General features: G+C 38.2%; 4 protein-coding genes across 4 annotated transcripts; all 4 read left to right on the top strand.

Annotated features, from left to right (window-relative positions):
• The first annotated feature begins 663 nt into the window (after nucleotides 1-663).
• LOC111604855 (endoplasmic reticulum metallopeptidase 1-like) lies at nucleotides 664-3,860 on the top strand. The gene is made up of 10 exons (XM_030225457.1): nucleotides 664-707; nucleotides 771-1,447; nucleotides 1,501-1,585; nucleotides 1,646-1,766; nucleotides 1,826-1,980; nucleotides 2,040-2,423; nucleotides 2,478-2,843; nucleotides 2,905-3,051; nucleotides 3,112-3,609; nucleotides 3,668-3,860. The coding sequence occupies exons 1-10, from the start codon at nucleotides 687-689 to the stop codon at nucleotides 3,827-3,829; spliced, it is 2,616 nt and encodes an 871-aa protein (XP_030081317.1). The 5' UTR covers nucleotides 664-686; the 3' UTR covers nucleotides 3,830-3,860.
• A 2,129-nt stretch (nucleotides 3,861-5,989) lies between these two features.
• On the top strand, nucleotides 5,990-9,176 carry LOC115483455 (endoplasmic reticulum metallopeptidase 1-like). Its single transcript, XM_030225511.1, has 10 exons — nucleotides 5,990-6,010; nucleotides 6,075-6,751; nucleotides 6,817-6,901; nucleotides 6,963-7,083; nucleotides 7,143-7,297; nucleotides 7,364-7,747; nucleotides 7,811-8,176; nucleotides 8,237-8,383; nucleotides 8,450-8,947; nucleotides 9,015-9,176. The coding sequence occupies exons 1-10, from the start codon at nucleotides 5,990-5,992 to the stop codon at nucleotides 9,174-9,176; spliced, it is 2,616 nt and encodes an 871-aa protein (XP_030081371.1).
• Nucleotides 9,177-9,643: 467 nt separating this feature from the next.
• Nucleotides 9,644-13,375, top strand: LOC111597905 (endoplasmic reticulum metallopeptidase 1-like). Its single transcript, XM_030225446.1, has 10 exons — nucleotides 9,644-9,697; nucleotides 10,313-10,989; nucleotides 11,052-11,136; nucleotides 11,198-11,318; nucleotides 11,372-11,523; nucleotides 11,579-11,962; nucleotides 12,025-12,390; nucleotides 12,449-12,595; nucleotides 12,656-13,141; nucleotides 13,199-13,375. Exons 1-10 carry the CDS (start codon nucleotides 9,653-9,655, stop codon nucleotides 13,358-13,360), a joined length of 2,625 nt encoding a protein of 874 aa, XP_030081306.1. The 5' UTR covers nucleotides 9,644-9,652; the 3' UTR covers nucleotides 13,361-13,375.
• Nucleotides 13,376-13,874: 499 nt separating this feature from the next.
• LOC115483456 (endoplasmic reticulum metallopeptidase 1-like) lies at nucleotides 13,875-17,083 on the top strand. The gene is made up of 10 exons (XM_030225512.1): nucleotides 13,875-13,930; nucleotides 13,992-14,677; nucleotides 14,733-14,817; nucleotides 14,879-14,999; nucleotides 15,062-15,216; nucleotides 15,284-15,667; nucleotides 15,724-16,089; nucleotides 16,147-16,293; nucleotides 16,365-16,862; nucleotides 16,922-17,083. The coding sequence occupies exons 1-10, from the start codon at nucleotides 13,910-13,912 to the stop codon at nucleotides 17,081-17,083; spliced, it is 2,625 nt and encodes an 874-aa protein (XP_030081372.1). The 5' UTR covers nucleotides 13,875-13,909.
• Nucleotides 17,084-19,091: the final 2,008 nt, after the last annotated feature.

Below are 19,091 nucleotides of genomic sequence, written 5' to 3' on the forward strand. Positions count from 1 at the left end.
GTTGTCTAAGTTGAGCTGCCTATCTTCAGCAATTCAATCATTTCTATTGTATTAGATTTACAATTACTTTTTGTCCACACATAGATTGACATAAAAGTAAATTTTTATATTGCATACTTTTTTCAGCTTTCTTAATAATAAACTCTTTTAGGTAATAAAGGCAACGAAACCAATCGAACTGTTGAGCAGTACATAAATCAACGGGAAAGCAGTTGAAATATATACAAATGCTGCAATCTATAGACTACTTATATTCAAAATTAATATATATCGTCGTAAACAATTTTCAATTTATATTTATAACAAGTGCTCAACAGCAAATATATTGATAAAAATAAAATGGGGTGCTTAAACAGTTGTTAGTTCCTATTTAAACTTGATCATGCTGAAACAAATTTTTAAATTCGGAACAGTAAAAATGTATATAAACAAATATATAAATATAAAAGTTATAAACAAAGATCTAATTGCCTTAAAAATATTTAAAGTAAAGTTATGCCCTCCTTACTATTCAACGTTTTTCTTTGAGCAACCCTCGCAGTACCAATCGACAGTCTACCTCATTGGTTTATAGGTATTATATTTCAGAAAATTGTTTTAAATGATAATGTTTTTGCACACTTAAAAAGTCAAGACATACTTTAGCTTAACAGTTAGCAATTGGCAGTCATCGGAGATGGGACACCATGGCTGACAGGGAGAAACTAGTAAGCAAAACAATATTAAGCTAAAAACTATACATAAAGTCACAATTATCTGTTACTATTTAGATATTGGATAAATCTGGCGAAGCCCCAGAAAATGTGCTCAAAAGAAAGGATGGCTCAGGGCTACCCTGGTACTTTGCAAGTGGATTTCTGCTATTTTGGGGACTTCTGTTCTTTGCCATAGTAATTCCATTTTTCTATCGCTTACCCACGGCTCTGACAATGGACGACGCTAACAACAATGAATTCATAGCTCAGCGTGCATACAAACAGTTGTACACATTGTCTAATATAGGTTTCAAAATGCTTGGAAGTAAGGGAAATGAAGTTGAGGCTGTGCAGTTCCTGCTGAAGGAACTAAGGCAAATTAAGGAAGATGCGCTGAAAGATTATTTCGATATTGAAATCGATCTATCACAGGCTTCTGGAACGTTCGCCTTAAAGCATTCACTCAGGGTCTACCAAGGAGTTCAAAATATTGCTGTCAAAATAACGCCCAAAAACAGCACGAGTGAGTCCTATCTGCTTGTCAATAGTCACTTCGACTCCAAGCCAGCATCTCCGTCTGCCGGCGATGCGGGATTCATGATAGTCACGATGTTGGAAGTTCTGCGTGTTATTGCCACAACAAAACAGACAATTCAACATCCAATCGTGTTTCTATTCAATGGAGCTGAGGAAGGTGCACTCGAAGGCTCCCATGGCTTTATAACTCAGCACAAGTGGGCTTCAAACTGCAAGTGAGACTTACAAATAATAAGAATAGCTTAGAAGTTATTTAGCCTAATCTTAGAGCCGTCGTTAATCTTGATGCTGGCGGTAGTGGAGGACGAGAAGTGCTATTTCAAAGTGGACCCAACCACCCATGGCTTGTAAACGTAAGTTGAAGTCATGAAAAATATCTTCAATTTTTTTTGGATAACAATTCGATTTCACAGTACTATAAAAAATATATCAAATATCCCTTCGCTACTACTATGGCTGAGGAAGGTTTCCAATCAGGCACGATTCCATCGGATACAGACTTTCGACAATTCAACAAATATGGTGATCTACCAGGTACGAGCAACGGCTGTATCTGATAGATTATTTTGCTATATCAATAAACTACTTATTAGGTTTGGATATGGCCCAATGTGTAAATGGATTCATATATCATACAAAGTACGATGTAATTGACATAATTCCGCCTGAGTCTCTGCAAAACACTGGCGACAATATTCTCAGTTTAGTGCGCGGATTGGCCAATGCAACAGAATTACATGACACAGAGGTAAAGCTAGAAGCAACATAGTTTCAAATAGTATTACTTTTATTGCACCTTTTTCATAGGCACACAAGACTGGCCATGCAGTCTTCTTCGATTTTCTGGGACTTTACTTCATCCATTATTCGGAGACTACGGGCATATTTGTGAACCTAGGAGTATCTGCAGCTGCCTTGATTTTTGTTTTCCTATCGATGTGGCGCATGGCTGCAGTTTCCCATCAATCAGTTTTGAACGTAGTGCACAGCTTCATTTTAGTTTTTGTCGTCCAGATTATATGCAGCTTTCTCGGACTGGCACTTCCATTAATTGTTGCACATGTGATGGATAATTTGGGTCTATCGCTTGCCTACTATAGCTGCCCATTGCTGCTGATCGGCTTATATGTGTGCCCCTCCCTTATCGGCCTCAGCCTACCCACTACCATCTACTTTACATTCCGACGCGACGTAAGGCTATGAATGTGAACTAAAAACATTTTGTAATGCCAGTTTTTTTATTAGGATAAAATATCAGCATCCTATCATCTGCTACTGGCATTACATGCTCAGGCTGTTATCCTATCAATTTTAGCTATTGTTCTTACAGCATACGGATTACGAACTGCATATATTCTGGTGATTCCAATAATGTTTTATGTGTTAGCCTTGGCCTTGAATTTGTTAACTACTCTGCACGATCGAGGCTTTGCATGGACAGGTCTGCTTAAGGCAAGCCAGATAATTCCATTCCTCTACAGCAGTTACGTCTTTTATTTTTTTATTGTGGTGCTAACTCCAATGGGTGGACGATCATTTAGTTCATCGAATCCGGATATAACTATTGCTCTTTTGTCAGCAGCCGGAACGATACTTTCATTTGGTTTTTTGGTAATGTGAATATGAGTTAATGAGTTACTGATGCCAAACTACAATTGGGTATTATTTCCAGGTTCCACTAATCAACACTTTTCGACGACCCAGCTTTGTGGTGCTCACTCTGATAACTATCTCTGCTCTCGCCATGTACTTGGCCAGTAGCACTCAGATTGGATTTCCCTATCGACCAAAAACCCATGGCCTGCGAGTGGCATATTTGGTGGGTAACCAACGGAATTTACTATCATATTATATTTTACTATAAAAACTCCCATTTCAGCAAGTACGCAATGTGTTCTACGAGTACGATGGAACTCTGATTAGAGATGAGTCTGGATATTTGTTTAACTTTCAGGATCGGCTCAAGGAAAAGCCACTCCTAGGTACAAACGTTAATTTGACTGGCTTGATTAGTCTTAAATCGAAATGCGAGCAGCATATGATGTGCGGCATGCCATTGTATGACTCGACGTATGTCCTGAATCGACTTCAAGCCAAATGGTTGCCGCGCCTCGAACCTGTCGAGCCACCCGCTCCAACAGAATTAAGATTACTAAACAAAACCCTTCTAAATACAACAACTGTCCGGTTTGAGTTTAGTTTAACGGGTCCTCCTCAAATGAAACTCTTTATTCAGCCGTACGAAGATGTTTTACTAAGCAACTGGTCCTTCTTGCAAGCCTATCTCGAGACACCATTGACACCGCCCTTGCCATACTTTATCTCTTTTAGCTATGGCATAGACAAATCCCCATTAAAATTCTTTTTGGAACTCACGGTAAGATACAATATGAATGGCCAAGCATTTAGTTAAGATCTTCTTTTTCATTTTGTAGAAGCCCAACGGAGACTTTGATGTCCCTTTATTCCAACTGGGGGTGTCTGGACATTATATCGGCCACGCAGGTGATGCCCACAGCGTAAAGTTCGCATCTTCATTCCCTTCGTTTGCAATCCTCGAACAATGGCCCGCACTTTATCAACGATTCATCTTTTAAATTTAAATCAATCTAGTTAAATGTGAAGACACCGAACTTTATAAATCAATTTAGCTTGAAATATATTCAAATGTAAAAGATTTTTATATTGATTTGGATTTTAAGTAAGATAACATCGGGAAATTTTTTCGTGTTACAAAATCAGAGAAATATATTATTAATTTAGAAAAGGGGTAAAATATGATTGTCTATTGCTTTTAATTTGTATAATTCTTGACGAATTGTTAGATCTTAGTGGTTTTAGAAAAGGAAACCGAAGGGCTTGTAGATATATATATATATATATATATATATATATATATATATATATATATATATATATATATATATATATATATATATATATATATATATATATAAATATACATTACGATGATTATAGTAAAAGCCAATTATAAAGTATAAATATTAATAGATCCATTAAGTATTCTTTTAATAAATTTTTCCAATTCTGTTAAATAGAAAAGTATACTTTTCGGAGTAATTTTATTTCACTCCAATCGGAAAGATAAAATTGCTATTAGCACATTTAGACTTAAGGTGTATATTTAAAGATAAAGTAATTTGCTTAATCGACTCAGCTCATGAAACTCAGTGTGTTAAGAGTCTACAAATACTTGGAGAAGAATGGGATGGGCGCCAAGAAACAGTTAAGAACTTAGCAAATTTAATGGATTATGTATGAGAAGCTTGTGCACAATATTCCCAACTACTTTTACTATTTCTACTACCTCTTTTTAATCGATATTCATTTACTTGAGCAGAATTAAGTATAATAAGTGATCGATAATTTATAAATAAGAAAAAATCATATTTAAATAAGTATATACATATATATATAGACTAGCAATCAAATCCGATATATAATATAAATTCTGTATTGGGCTATAAACGTGTTCTTCAGTCTGCGATCCACTTAGAGCAAAATTATAATACTCTGATAAGATGATAAGTATTGATAAGTGGAACGACAGGTGCAATGAACTGAATATTTAAGTCTGGGCACGCTTAGATACAGCGATATGATTGGCAATTAGCTGCATAATTAAAAATATATATTGACTTTATCTTCATATCAAGATAAAATTATTATATTACACTTTTACACTGCTCAACAAAATATACATTTTTTATGATCAGTAGTAACTGTGTAGTAATATAGTTCTAGACTGCTCTGAGTCTATAAAGGATATTTTAAATTTCTGGATTTTACTTAACCAAATTTCTTTATGGGAAATTCATGTTTTGATTTGAATCAAATGAATTCATTACTTCGAATCTAAACAACAACAACTTTAAGATAGCTATAATTTCACCCGAGTGTCTAAATCGTTGTTGTTCAGTGCAATGATATGCTGATATCAAATTATATCCAATAATAATTTGATATCAGCATATCATTAAAGAGGCGCGATTTGAACATAATAAACATATTATATATGGGCACAGATAAAAGCAGAGTAATCTATTGATGAATAAGTATATTGTAAAATATAAAATGGGCACTTCAACAAGTTTGCGAGACTTTGTTGAGTTTTATTCCAGGCTAAATTAAAATATATTAAGATTTTCATAATTTAACAAACTATTAATACTTGCTTTCAGTAAATCAGTTTTTGCAGAGATTCCAATTTATTTGTTACTCTTATGCACTTTATCTAAACCTGTATTACCAATTCTGATTGATTTGATTTGTTTTAAAATATATATAGTCTGTGACTAGCAGCCACCTTGAGGACTTCCCAATTCTTTGTCAAGACCTCATATCTTCGGCTTGTATGAAGTAAAAATAACCATACCTGAAAACAATTTTACATTTTATTCTTAATAGTATTAATTAAATTAATTAAAATTAAATTAATTAAAATTTTTCAAACTACCCTTAAGCAGGTGATAATTATTATTAACACATAATATTATATGATTTGATTGTCACTCTTTCGCACAATCTTAGAGACCCGAAAATTTGTCCCAAACAATTAAAGCAATCAATGAATTGGCACTATAAATTATATCTTTTTAAATTGCTCTTTTAAAATTATGAATTTGATTACTTTTCTGACAACTATAAAAGCAGCCACCATTTGCTTAAGCCGCATAGTTCTCTTTTGGAAGTTCTAGGAATCAGATCAACAGATAGGAACTTCGTAAAGGAGCATTATGAGTGACAAGGACAAGTTGGTAAGAGACTAATGACATACGCAGAGTTTCAATTTCTTCAAGCTAAATTATTAATATTAAATAGATATTGGCAGAATCTGCCGAAGCTCTAAAAAATGTGGACAAAACGGAGTCCAATTCAAAAGTACCATGGTATTTTGCAAGTGGCTTCCTGCTGTTCTGGGGACTCCTCTTCTTTGCTGTGGTTCTACCTTTTTTCAATAAGCTACCTACGCCCCTAACAATGGAGGATGCAAAGAAAAATGTATTCATATCTGAACGGGCCTACAACAACCTGTACACTCTATCCAATATCGGCAACAAATTGATTGGCAGCAAGGAAAATGAGGTGGATGCAGTCAATTTCATTCTAAGTGATCTTGCACAGATCAAGGAAGCTCTCCTCGAAGACTTTTTCGATATGGAAATTGATGTGTCACAAGTCTCTGGGGCATTCCCGTACAAAACTATGCTAAACATGTACCAAGGCGTTCAAAATATTGCTGTTAAGCTATCGCCCAAAGCAAGCAGCAGTGAGACCTATCTCCTCGTCAACAGTCACTTCGACTCGAAGCCATACACTGCATCTGCGGGTGATGCGGGCTTTATGATTGTCACGATGTTAGAAGTTCTGCGTGTGATTGCAACCACTCCACAGGCTCTAGAGCATCCGATTGTCTTCTTGTTTAACGGAGCTGAAGAATCCGCGATGCAAGCATCTCATGGTTTTATAATGCAGCACAAATGGGCGGCAAAATGCAGGTGAGAAATTTAAGTTACCCACTCAACAAGAAGAACATATCTAACAAAAGACCGTTTCATCATAGAGCCGTCGTTAATCTTGATGCTGCTGGTAGTGGAGGTCGGGAAGTCCTATTCCAAACTGGCCCCAGCCATCCATGGCTAGTCAATGTAAGTTTTTCTAATAAAATTATAGCTGAAAGTCATTCAAAGCTCTTATACCCTTCCACAGTACTATAAAAACTATGTCAAACATCCATTTGCAACGACCATGGCTGAGGAAATCTTCCAATCAGGAATCATTCCATCCGATACAGATTTCCGACAGTTTAATATATATGGAAATATCCCCGGTAAGGCACTTTATCTAATTTGTTATCCTCAAATAACAATTATGCGGAATATTTTAAAGGGTTGGACATGGCTCAAATTTCTAATGGGTTTGTCTACCACACCAAATACGACCTTATCGACGTGATTCCTCGTGGAGCCTTCCAGAACACCGGCGACAATGTCCTTAGCCTGGTCCGTGGACTGGCTAATGCTACTGAATTGCACGATACGGATGTAAGCGATTGAGCTACGGTTTCTTGGATCAAAAGTGTGCTTAAGTTCTTGCAAATTTCTTTATAGGCATATAAGACTGGCCATGCAGTCTTCTTCGATTTCTTGGGTCTCTACTTCGTCCATTATCCGGAAGCTACGGGAAAATCCATAAATATTGCTGTTGCCGCAGCTGTCCTAGTTTTCGTTTTCATTTCGATGTGGCGCATGTCTGCTGTGTCCAATGTCTCCATATGCCATGTGGTGCGCTGGTTTATATTGGTGCTTATCATCCAGATAATTTCCTTTGTACTTGGACTGGTACTTCCTGCTGTAGTTGCCTATGGAATGGATACCTTGGGACTATCGCTGACCTATTACAGCACTCCGTTGTTGGTGATCGGTCTTTACGTGTGCCCCTCACTAATCGGCCTCAGCTTGCCAATCACCTTGTACTATTCTTTGCAGCGCAACGTGAGTGCATTAACCCATCTTCTCTTAATTGTAAGCGTTTTATTATCAATTTTCCATCCGCAGGATAAGATATCAAATGCTTACCATCTCCAATTGGCATTGCACTGTCAAGCCCTGATCCTTGCCCTTTTAGCCGTTGGTCTTACACTCTATGGCTTGCGATCCGCCTACATCTTCGTAATTCCACTGGCTTTCTATATGCTGTCCTTAGGCATTAACTTATTGACTACTCTGCATGATCGCGGCTATGCCTGGGCGGGTGTTCTTAAAGTCAGCCAGGTGATTCCTTTCCTATATAGCAGCTACCTGATTTATACATTCGTGGTAGTACTGACACCAATGGGTGCACGTGCAGGCAGTGCCTCGAATCGGGACTTGTACATTGCCGTCTTAGCAGCCGTAGGAACAGTTCTCTCCTTTGGGTTCTTGGTAAGTGTGAAAAGACATATTTTCCCCAGTTAACGTTAATAACGTTGCTTATTCAAACAGGTCCCACTTATCAATGCTTTCCGCAAGCCCTGTTTCGTGGTACTCTCTCTGTGCGTAGTCACTGCCATTGCTTTGTATTTGGCCAGTAGCACACAAATCGGATTCCCGTATCGACCAAAGACCAATGGCCAGCGAGTTGCATATTTGGTGAGAGTCCTATATAGCTTACTGACTTCTAGTGTATAATCCAAGATATTATTTTGACCATTTCAGCAAGTGCGCAACAAGTTCTACGAGTACGATGGTACACTCAGTAAGGATCAGTCTGGATACTTGTTCAATTTCCAGGACAGGCGAGAAGAAAAACCACTTTTGGGCACGAAGGTCAATCTGACTGGATTGGAGAGTATCTTGACGAGTTGCGAGACCTACATGATGTGTGGCATGCCTTTGTATGATTACCGCTTTGTTCAGAATAGACTTCAGAGCAAATGGCTGCAACGAACTGAAGATGTTGAAATACCAGAGGAAACCACGTTGACGAAAATATCTAAAACAACGATTAACGAAACAACTGTTCGCCTTGAATTCAACCTAACGGGACCTACTCACATGAGCTTATTCATTAAAGCCTATGAAGACGTGACGATAAGTGCCTGGTCGTTCCTACCAAGCTATCTGGCGCAGCCACCTGCAGCTCCGCTACCCTATCATATATACTTCACTAACGGTATTGATAGATCTCCATTGAGTTTCTATGTGGAACTTACGGTAAGATGCAATGCACACAGAATCCCATTGTAATTGAACTAAATTCGTTTATTTCTATCATCTGCAGAAAACCGACGGCGATTTTGATGTACCAGTGCTGCAACTTGGAGTCTCCGGACATTACATACAAAGTCCCGGAGACGCTCAAGCAGTAAAGTTTGCTTCTTCATTCCCCTCCTTTGCTATATTGGCACAGTGGCCGGCACTATATAAACGTTACATATTTTAAATAGAACATTTCTGAAAAAGCTACATTCAAAATAATTATGTTGAATAAAAGAATGCAGGCAAATATGAACTGATGTTTGAGGTGCTTATTGGAATGGTCGGTGTTATTTGACTATTGTTTTTGGTAATGTAAACATTCTACTTGTTAAGCAAATTCCGCTAGGAATAGGCAAGGCAATTAAATATAAACGGTTCGAACATGCAATACCACAACTAGAGAAGAGTAAATAGTATAAACATTGGCCACAGCAGGCAGTCGAGCTACCCGAGCGAGCGAAGACCTTTGAATAATCAGTTCTCGTGTGTGCCCTTACGCAACGCGTCGAATCACATTCTGCGAATACTCAGATGAGCATAGCACAATTTAAATTATAGAGAGCATCTATGCTAAGCATTTGAGATAAGATGTGCTTCCGTGCTGCCTTGTCTATTCTATGCGAACTGAGAGATCAGTTAATTTGTGCGAGTCTTGATGAGATGTTGCGCGCTATTCGACGTCGCATTGACTCATGTCAAAACAAGGTGCGGTTATATGTATATAATTCAAGTGACTACGATTCATAGATAGTAAATATCCATCGAGATGACTGATTAATTGCTGGTTGCCTATCAACTCTTGTGATAAGAAATTCTAGTAAAGTCAATGAAATTATCATTGCGCTAATTTGTTTTATCGGTAATTAAATGTAAGGCGACGCTCCATTTTTAATCAGCGTTAACTTATTGCTGAGCCACAAAAACTATATATATATATACTTTGGCGTACGCGTGCTGGAATGTTTATTTATGTTCGCAAAGTTTTTCAAACACACTTTATAAATAAGCAAAGCTATTTATTTACTCTTTTTTTGGATATGGAAGAACGCCCTTGAACCATTGGAATAATAGCTGGAGGAACCATCTATGTAGATACCTAAAATAAAAGCAATTAACAATGGGAATCTATAGAATTTTATGGAATGCACAGTTCATAAATTATAAATTACGATGTGATATGATAATCAGAAATTATCTAGCACTATTGGTGTTGATCTCTTGAGGTTTTGGAAAAGGCATCTTGAAGTAGTTCTCAGAAAATAATTGCAAACATTTCAGTAGTAGCATTTCCTTTTCATATCCACTTCACATTCATAATAGATTGCAGATGAGCCTGATGAAGCCGCCGACACAGTAACGAAAAATGATGTTGGACCCAAAATACCTTGGTACTTTGCGAATGGGTTTCTACTGTTCTGGGCACTGCTCTTTTTCGCCATCGTAATTCCATTTTTCTATCGGTTACCAACGGCGCTAACAGACGAAGATGCCAGCAGGAATGAATTTATTGCGGAACGTGCCTACAAAAATCTCTACACTCTGTCTAATATTGGCACCAAATTGACTGGCAGCAAAGAAAACGAGATCGAAGCAGTAAATTTCATTCTTAATGAGTTGAAAAAAATTGAGGAAAATCTACAGGAAGACCTTTTCGAAATGGAAACTGATGTATCGCAAGCAGCCGGCTCTTTTCCATATAGTACCATGCTCAACGTGTACCAAGGCGTTCAAAACATTGCTGTGAAATTAACGCCAAAGAATAGCACTAGCCAAACCTACCTCCTCGTCAATAGTCACTTCGATTCCAAGCCATTCACTCCGTCTGCCGGCGACGCAGGATTTATGATTGTCACAATGTTGGAAGTTTTGCGTGTTATTGCCACAACAAAACAGCAATTTGAGCATCCGATCGTATTTCTATTTAATGGAGCCGAAGAAGGCATGATGCAGGCATCTCATGGCTTTGTGACTCAACACAAATGGGCTCCATTCTGCAAGTAAGTCTTTCCCTAAAGATTTTATAAACTTTATAATTTGAACGCAAGGACTTTGATCCAAGAGCCGTCGTTAATCTTGATGCTGGTGGCAGTGGAGGTCGGGAAATTCTCTTCCAAAGTGGTCCCAATAATCCATGGCTTGTAAATGTGAGATATTTGAAAAGCAACTGCTGTCGAATTTCTAACTAATTGTGTAAATTATTTTAAGTATTACAAAAAATACGTCAAGCATCCGTTCGCAACAACCATGGCTGAGGAAATTTTTCAATCAGGAATTATTCCATCCGATACCGATTTTCGGCAGTTCAATAAGTATGGTAACATCCCAGGTAAGTTTCAGGCAGTTTTATTTGAAATCAAGCTATTGATCGATTTGAAATAGGATTGGACTTGGCGCAATGCATTAATGGTTATGTCTACCATACCAAATACGATCTTATCGATGTGATTCCTCGTGGCTCCTTGCAAAATACCGGCGATAATGTGCTTAGTCTGGTTCGAGGACTGGCTAACGCAACTGAATTAAATAATAAGGTAAACTTATTGACAAGTGTTGTTCTATTTAATTTTATCTCTGCTCATCTCATAGGCCGACAACACTGGTCACGCAGTCTTCTTCGATTTCCTTGGCCTATACTTCATACATTATTCAGATACTACAGGAATATGGTTGAACTTATGTGTTGCCATAGCTACCCTTATATTGATTTTCGTTTCAATATGGCGCATGTCGAAGGTCTCTTACGAATCCATTTCCTCTGTGACGCGCTGGTTTTCACTGATCCTGCTCGTCCAGCTTTTATCCTTTGTTTTCGGACTAGCATTTCCTGCAATAGTGGCATGGTTTATGGACAGTGTGGGGCAATCGCTGACCTACTTTAGCTCCCCGATGCTGATCGTTGGGTTATATGTGTGTCCCTCACTGATTGGCCTAGCTTTGCCTATAACAATCCACTACAATATTCAACGCAATGTAAGTTTACAATCTCAAGTGGAAAGTTAATCAATGTTTCACAATCTATTTCAATTTTCTAGGATAAGATCTCACTCGCTTATCATCTTCAACTGGCATTGCACAGCCATGCCGCCATCCTGGCTCTTCTGGTTATTTTCTTGACAGCGTTCGGAATACGATCAACGTATATTTTTGTAATTCCACTGATCTTCTACTCACTATCCCTTGTGCTTAACCTATTGACTACGCTACACGATCGTGGCTACGCCTGGATGGGCATCCTTAAAGCGGGACAGCTCATTCCTTTCATATGTAGCAGCTACACCTTTTATATATTTATTGTTGTTCTGACACCAATGGGTGGCCGTTCAGGTAGTGCCTCTAATCGCGACGTATTAATTTCTCTGTTGACAGCAATTGGAACGATTTTATCGTTTGGCTTCTTGGTAAATACAGTCATTCACTTGTTATCTTTAAGGTATGAAATAACACATTTGATTGTAGCTCCCGCTCATCAATAACTTCCGTCGGCCCAGCTTTATAATACTCACCCTTCTGGGAGTCACAGTTCTGACTATGTTCTTAGCCAGCTTCACACAAATCGGCTTCCCTTATCGACCAAAGACCAACGGGCATCGAGTTGCATATCTGGTGAGTATTCTGAATAGATTGCATAGTATTTATTCCAATATGTTTCTTTTCCCATATCAGCAAGTGCGCAACATGTTCTATGAGTACGATGGCACACTCGGTAGGGACGAGTCGGGCTATTTGTTTAGTTTTCAGGATCGCCGTGAAGAGAAACCATTGTTGGGTACAAAGGTTAATCTAACTGGGTTGGTTAGCATTAAATCAAGATGCAAGGCCGAAATGATGTGTGGCATGCCGCTGTACGATTACCGATTCACCAAGAGTAGACTTCAAAGCAAGTGGCTACCGCGTTCTGAACCAATTGTTCCGCCAGGCATAAGTACATTGGACATGCTGAATAAAACCGTGCTCAATGCTACGAATGTTCGCTTTGAATTTAACTTGACTGGACCCTCTCACATGAGTTTGTTTATCCAACCCTATGAAAATGTGAAGATAAGCAACTGGTCTTTTCTACCCAGCTATCTTGATACGCCTTTGCCATATCATATCTATTTAACATATGGCATTGACAGCTCTCCGTACAATTTCTTTGTGGAAGCTGAGGTAAGAGAAATTATATGAAGATTTGCTTATGCTGATATATTATTTATATATTTGCAGAGTTTGCACGGCGATTTGGGATTTCCCTTATTTCAACTAGGAGTATCTGCGCACTTTATTGGAAATGAAGGAGACGCCCAAAGCGTGAAGTTCGCATCTTCTTTTCCGTCCTATTCTATTCTGGCCGAGTGGCCTGCAATATATAAGCATTATGTGTTCTAAATATATATGTGTGAATTGCCATAACAAAAAATCAATACAGTGAAAGTTGTATTAAAAAAAAAATAAGTTTTTATGTTAAAATAATAAAATTGCACTTGATGAACAACCCTTTCAGCAAATCTTTCCAATTTAAAGCGAAACTGACTGCAACAAGTTGGCATATTGTTTTGATTTTATATATTATATTTTAAGATCCCGAACAGCTAGATACAGCTAGTACAGATAAATCAATAGTTTTCGGCATGCCAAAGGTTATTATCCTGATCAAATACAACTACGCTTCATAGAGTCTAAGATGGCTACTTCCGCATGTTACATACTTTCGAATAAAAACAGTATACCCTATTAAATATTTTCAAATAGGTAAACAGAACGTCTAATTTTTATTACCCACGAATTGACATCATAAATATTATTATTTAAATGGTTTTATCAGACTTTTACCTTCAAGATAACGCAATGTCACATCTATAAATGGCTTCAACGACCGACTAAAGTGCTTAGTTCTCACTTGTGGAACGATCCGCAAAGATATACTTGCGAATCAGAATGGGGCACGCGGAAAATCTGGTAAGAGCCAAAAAGTGTTTCTTATTAGCTCATACAACTAAAATCTCCATTTAAAATAAAGCTACTTCAAGAACTCGATGAGCAATGTGGGGGCGGCAAAGTGTGGGTCAGCAGGAAATCTGCACCCAAGATACCTTGGTACTTTGCGACTGGTTTCTTAGTGTTTTGGGGTCTACTCTTTTTTGCCGTAGTGATTCCATTTTATAATCGGTTACCCACGGCTTTAACACTGGAGGACGCAAATGAAAATGTCTTCATTGCCGAACGAGCGTACAGAAATCTGTATACCCTATCGAATATTGGTTACAAATTGACGGGCAGCAAAGAAAACGAGATCGAAGCAGTACAATTTATTCTCAACGAGCTTGCACAAATCAAAGAAGCTTCCCTCAAGGACTTTTTTGATATGGAAATAGATTTATCACAGGCGTCAGGGTCTTACCCATATAAAACTGTGCTTAACGTGTATCAAGGCGTTCAAAACATTGCTGTTAAGCTCACTCCAAAGAATAGCACCAGCCAAACCTACCTCCTCGTCAACAGTCACTTTGACTCCAAGCCATTCACTCCGTCTGCAGGTGATGCAGGATTCATGATTGTCACAATGTTGGAAGTTCTGCGTGTTATTGCCACAACAAAACAGCAATTTGAGCATCCGATCGTATTTCTATTTAATGGAGCCGAAGAAGGTGATATGCAGGCATCTCACGGATTTATTACTCAACACAAATGGGCTCCATTGTGCAAGTAAGCTATGTCAAGTTAACAGTTTTGTAACAGAGTGTCAATTTTAAGATCTTAGGGCTGTTCTTAATCTGGAAGGTGTTGGTGGCGGAGCTCGAGAAATTCTATTTCAAAGTGGACCCAATCATTCATGGCTTTTAAAAGTAAGTTTCTGAAAACAAATTCACATCGAAGTTGCTGTAACCTCTTCTTACCTCTTAACAGTACTACAAAAAATACATTAAATATCCATTTGCTACGACTTTGGCTGAGGAAATCTTCCAATCAGGCATCATACCATCGGATTCAGACTTCACGCAGTTTAAAAAATATGCCAAAATTCCGGGTGAGTACCAATTGAGAAAGGCACTAGAGAAATAATATGCTAAATTCTATCATTAATCATAGGTTTGGATATGGCTCAAATTAATAATGGATACGTCTACCATACAAAATATGACGTCATTGATGTGATCCCTCGCGAAGCTTTGCAGAACTCGGGAGATAATATACTCAGCTTGGTACAAGGTTTGGCTAATGCTGAAGAATTACATGATACAGAGGTATTTTTCCGATAATCTTACGTTGACATGAATGTTGAATGTAAACTTCTGATTTTCCACTTTATAGGCACACACGAATGGACACGCTGTCTTCTTCGATTTCCTAGGTCTCTACTTCATCCATTACTCACAGACCACAGGGATATGGTTAAACTATGGCGTTGCTGCTGCTGCCTTTATTTTTATTTTCATTTCAATGTGGCGCATGGCAGCTGTTTCCCATGTCTCCTTTTGCCACGTTGCTTGCTGGTTCACATTGGTCCTTATCGTACAGGTTATTTCCTTTGTACTCGGACTCGCCTTTCCCTTTATTGTTTCAAATGTAATGGATAACTTGGGACTATCGTTACCATACTATAGTTCGCCGATATTAGTCATCGGCCTCTATGTTTGCCCCTCACTAATTGGCCTTAGTTTGCCAATCACAATCTATTATGCAGTACAAGGGAACGTAAGTTATTAACTCATTATTCTTTTCCGTAAACTAACTCAGTTTTCATTTCTCAGAAAAAAATCTCTACCGGCTTTCATGTTCAACTGGCATTACATGGTCAAGGCGTCATCCTGGCTTTTCTAGTCACTTGTCTCACAGTATTTGGAGTGCGTTCAACATATATTCTTTTAATTCCACTGATTTTCTACGTGCTATCCTTGGCCTTCAACTTATTGACTACTCTGCACGATCGAGGCTATGCCTGGACAGGTCTACTGAAGGCCAGCCAGATAATTCCTTTCCTTCACAGCAGCTATATCATTTATGTTCTGATTGTGATCCTTACTCCGATTTGTGCTCGTTCCGGTAGCGCTTCCAATAGGGACTTGTACATTGCTGGCTTGGCAGCGGCAGGCACGGTTCTTTCGTTTGGTTTCCTGGTAAATTATCCAACCGCCTTTTCATATGTAGAGTCCTTAAACTGAACTTAATTACAGGTGCCTCTTATCAATACCTTCCGACGTCCCAGCCTTGTGGTGCTCTCTCTGTTGGCAATCACAGCCCTCTCCATGTACCTAGCCAGTAGCACACAAATTGGATTCCCATTCCGACCAAAGACCAGCGGACAGCGTGTTGCCTATTTGGTAAGGACAATATATAGACTACAGATATTTGGTCCAGAATATCTTCACAAACGTTTACTTATTATATTCAGCAAGTACGCAATATGTTCTATGAGTATGATGGAACTCTCAGCAAGGACGAGTCTGGATACTTGTTTAATTTCCAAGATCGACGCGAAGAGACAACGTTCTTAGATGCGAAAGTCAATCTGACGGGGCTGGTCAGCATTAAGTTGAAGTGCGACAAGTATATGATGTGTGGCATGCCTTTGTATGACTATCGCTATGTTCAGAATCGACTTCAGAGCAAGTGGCTGCCCCGTTCAAAGTCAATCGAGCCACCAGCAGCAACAAAATTGGAGTTGATAAGCAAAACCACTCTGAGTGCTACGACTGTTCGTTTTGAGTTCAACTTGACAGGACCTTCCCATATGAGTTTGTTTATCCAAGCCTACGAAGACGTTGAGTTAAGCAACTGGTCGTTCCTACGTAGTTATCTGGACGATCCACCAGCATATCCACTATCATATCATATATATTTCACATACGGCATTGACAGCTCTCCTCTTAACTTCTTTTTGGAGTTCTCGGTAAGTTCGCCCTTTTTTATTTCAGTTTTCTTTAACTCAATTGAATTTTACACTTACAGAAGGCGGATGGAGATTTCGATGTGCCCATATTCCAGCTGGGAGTTTCGGGCCATTATATTGAACTAGAGGGTGACGCTGAAAGCTTGGATTTCGCATCCACTTTCCCATCCTTTGGAATTCTAGCCACGTGGCCTGTGCTATACCAACGATATATTTTTTAACAATGCTTAGTAAATAAATAAAAATACTTTTACAAAACGATACATTATTCTAAGGATGTTTTATTCCAACTCGCATCGAAAAACGTGATATTTGTAGTATGATTACAATTCATTATAAAAAAATAAAAACAAGCAAATAGTCGAAGTGGATTGGAATTGGTAACTCGCACACGTTATCTTCAGAGCACAACAGAATTATATCATTCGATATTTATTGATAGCGACACATCATTAAATAATAAATATAAATTCGAGTGCTCACAATAATCATTTCATAATCAAACGAACATAAACATAAAATTACGTAATAAATCGAATAATGTCAAGATATGAATATATTATATTTTCAATTACACAAAACTAGACATTGTCCTTACTAAAATTTGTGGGCAGAGACCTAAAAATAAAAAGAAATAAAAATAATTCAAATTTAATAATAATATAGTTTTATATAATAGTCAATAATATAGTTTCATAGTCTTTATAAAAAAAAATAAAAGAAATTTATTATCATTAAAAAATATTAATATATAATATTTATTTTTAGTCTTCCATTCTATTTGCTAGAAAGCAGAGTATCTCCAAGTCGATGTGGCTGTTAAACAAGCTCATATCTTCATATCTTCGATAAGATTTTTGCCAACTACATCATATAAAAGGTCTTTCCATATCCGACTTACTCTTTAGTTCTTATTTGGATAGCTTGAGTTCACTTCAGCAATGACTCCGAAGGTTTGTCAGAAATATTATGGTTCTCTTTGATTATTCCATTTTAAGATATCTAGCGAATCTGCTTTCGCAAATATAGTCAAAATGAAGACGAACTTTAAAGTGCCTTGGTACTTTGCATGTGGATTTGTGCTGTTTTGGAGTCTTCTCTTCTTCGCCGTTGTAATCCCTCTATTCTATCGGCTACCCACGGCTCTGACCAAGGAGGATGTAAGCAGAAATGTATTTATTGCGGAGCGTGCATACAAGGACCTCTTTACGTTGTCAAATATTGGTAACAAAATGGTTGGCAGTAAAGAAAATGAAGTTGAGGCTGTAGAGTTCCTACTGCAAGAACTCAACCAAGTAAAAGCAGAATCACTAAAGGAATTCTTCGACATAGAAATCGACTTATCACAGAGTTCAGGCATGTTTTCAAGGAATGGTGCGCTAACTGTATATCAAGGCCTTCAGAATATTGCCGTAAAGCTCTCGCCCAAGAGCAGTACGAGTAAGTCCTACCTTCTAGTCAATAGTCACTTCGATACTCAGCCAGGTGCTGGTGCGGGTGATGCCGGCTTTATGATAGTCACGATGTTGGAAGTCTTCCGGGTTATAGCAACCACAAAAGAGTCCTTTGAGCATCCCATTGTCTTTCTTTTCAATGGAGCTGAAGAAAGCGGCCTGCAAGCCTCACACGCATTCATAACTCAACACAAATGGGCCCCATTCTGCAAGTAAGCTTCGGACTAATGAAATAAAATGTGTTCAACCAAATCATTACATTCCTAGAGTTGTCGTGAACCTTGATGCTGCTGGTAGTGGAGGTCGCGAAATTCTATTCCAGACTGGTCCCAACCACCCATGGCTGGTGCAAGTAACGTATTTCAAGCTTAATCACTGTCAAAAATCTTTTAAAATACTCCCATTATTTTCAGTACTATAAAAAGTATATTAAACACCCACTCGCTACGACTTTGGCTGAGGAAATCTTTCAATTAGGAATCATTCCATCCGATACTGATTTTCGACAATTTACAACTTTTGGAAACATTCCAGGTGAGTAGAGTTATATAGGGGAACTTGTCAACTATAAAAAATATTCATGAGGATTATTAATACAGGTTTGGACATGGCTCAGTGTATTAATGGGTTTGTCTACCATACCAAATACGATCTTATCGATGTGATTCCCCGTGAGTCTCTGCAGAATACCGGAGATAATCTTCTTAGCCTGGTTCGAGGTTTGGCCAATGCAACCGAGCTACATAATACAGAAGTAAATTTGACCTGTGCAACA

This window comes from Drosophila hydei, unplaced genomic scaffold (genome assembly GCF_003285905.1).
Source record: "Drosophila hydei strain 15085-1641.00,03,60 unplaced genomic scaffold, DhydRS2 tig00008134-arrow-pilon, whole genome shotgun sequence".
In the NCBI taxonomy this organism is placed as follows: Eukaryota; Metazoa; Arthropoda; class Insecta; order Diptera; family Drosophilidae; genus Drosophila; species Drosophila hydei.

Bases quoted from the DNA above. Each gene is read 5' to 3' on its own strand.
- LOC111597905 (XM_030225446.1), top strand. From the start codon at position 9,653: ATGTTGCGCGCTATTCGACGTCGCATTGACTCATGTCAAAACAAG. The intron at 10,990-11,051 runs GTAAGTCTTTCC...CTTTGATCCAAG, and splicing joins AAATGGGCTCCATTCTGCAA to AGCCGTCGTTAATCTTGATG. The intron at 11,524-11,578 runs GTAAACTTATTG...CTCATCTCATAG, and splicing joins CAACTGAATTAAATAATAAG to GCCGACAACACTGGTCACGC.
- LOC115483456 (XM_030225512.1), top strand. From the start codon at position 13,910: ATGGGGCACGCGGAAAATCTG. The intron at 15,000-15,061 runs GTGAGTACCAAT...CATTAATCATAG, and splicing joins AAAATATGCCAAAATTCCGG to GTTTGGATATGGCTCAAATT. The intron at 16,294-16,364 runs GTAAGGACAATA...TATTATATTCAG, and splicing joins GACAGCGTGTTGCCTATTTG to CAAGTACGCAATATGTTCTA.
- LOC111604855 (XM_030225457.1), top strand. From the start codon at position 687: ATGGCTGACAGGGAGAAACTA. The intron at 1,586-1,645 runs GTAAGTTGAAGT...TCGATTTCACAG, and splicing joins ACCACCCATGGCTTGTAAAC to TACTATAAAAAATATATCAA. The intron at 3,610-3,667 runs GTAAGATACAAT...TTCATTTTGTAG, and splicing joins AATTCTTTTTGGAACTCACG to AAGCCCAACGGAGACTTTGA.
- LOC115483455 (XM_030225511.1), top strand. From the start codon at position 5,990: ATGAGTGACAAGGACAAGTTG. The intron at 6,752-6,816 runs GTGAGAAATTTA...GTTTCATCATAG, and splicing joins AAATGGGCGGCAAAATGCAG to AGCCGTCGTTAATCTTGATG. The intron at 8,384-8,449 runs GTGAGAGTCCTA...TGACCATTTCAG, and splicing joins GCCAGCGAGTTGCATATTTG to CAAGTGCGCAACAAGTTCTA.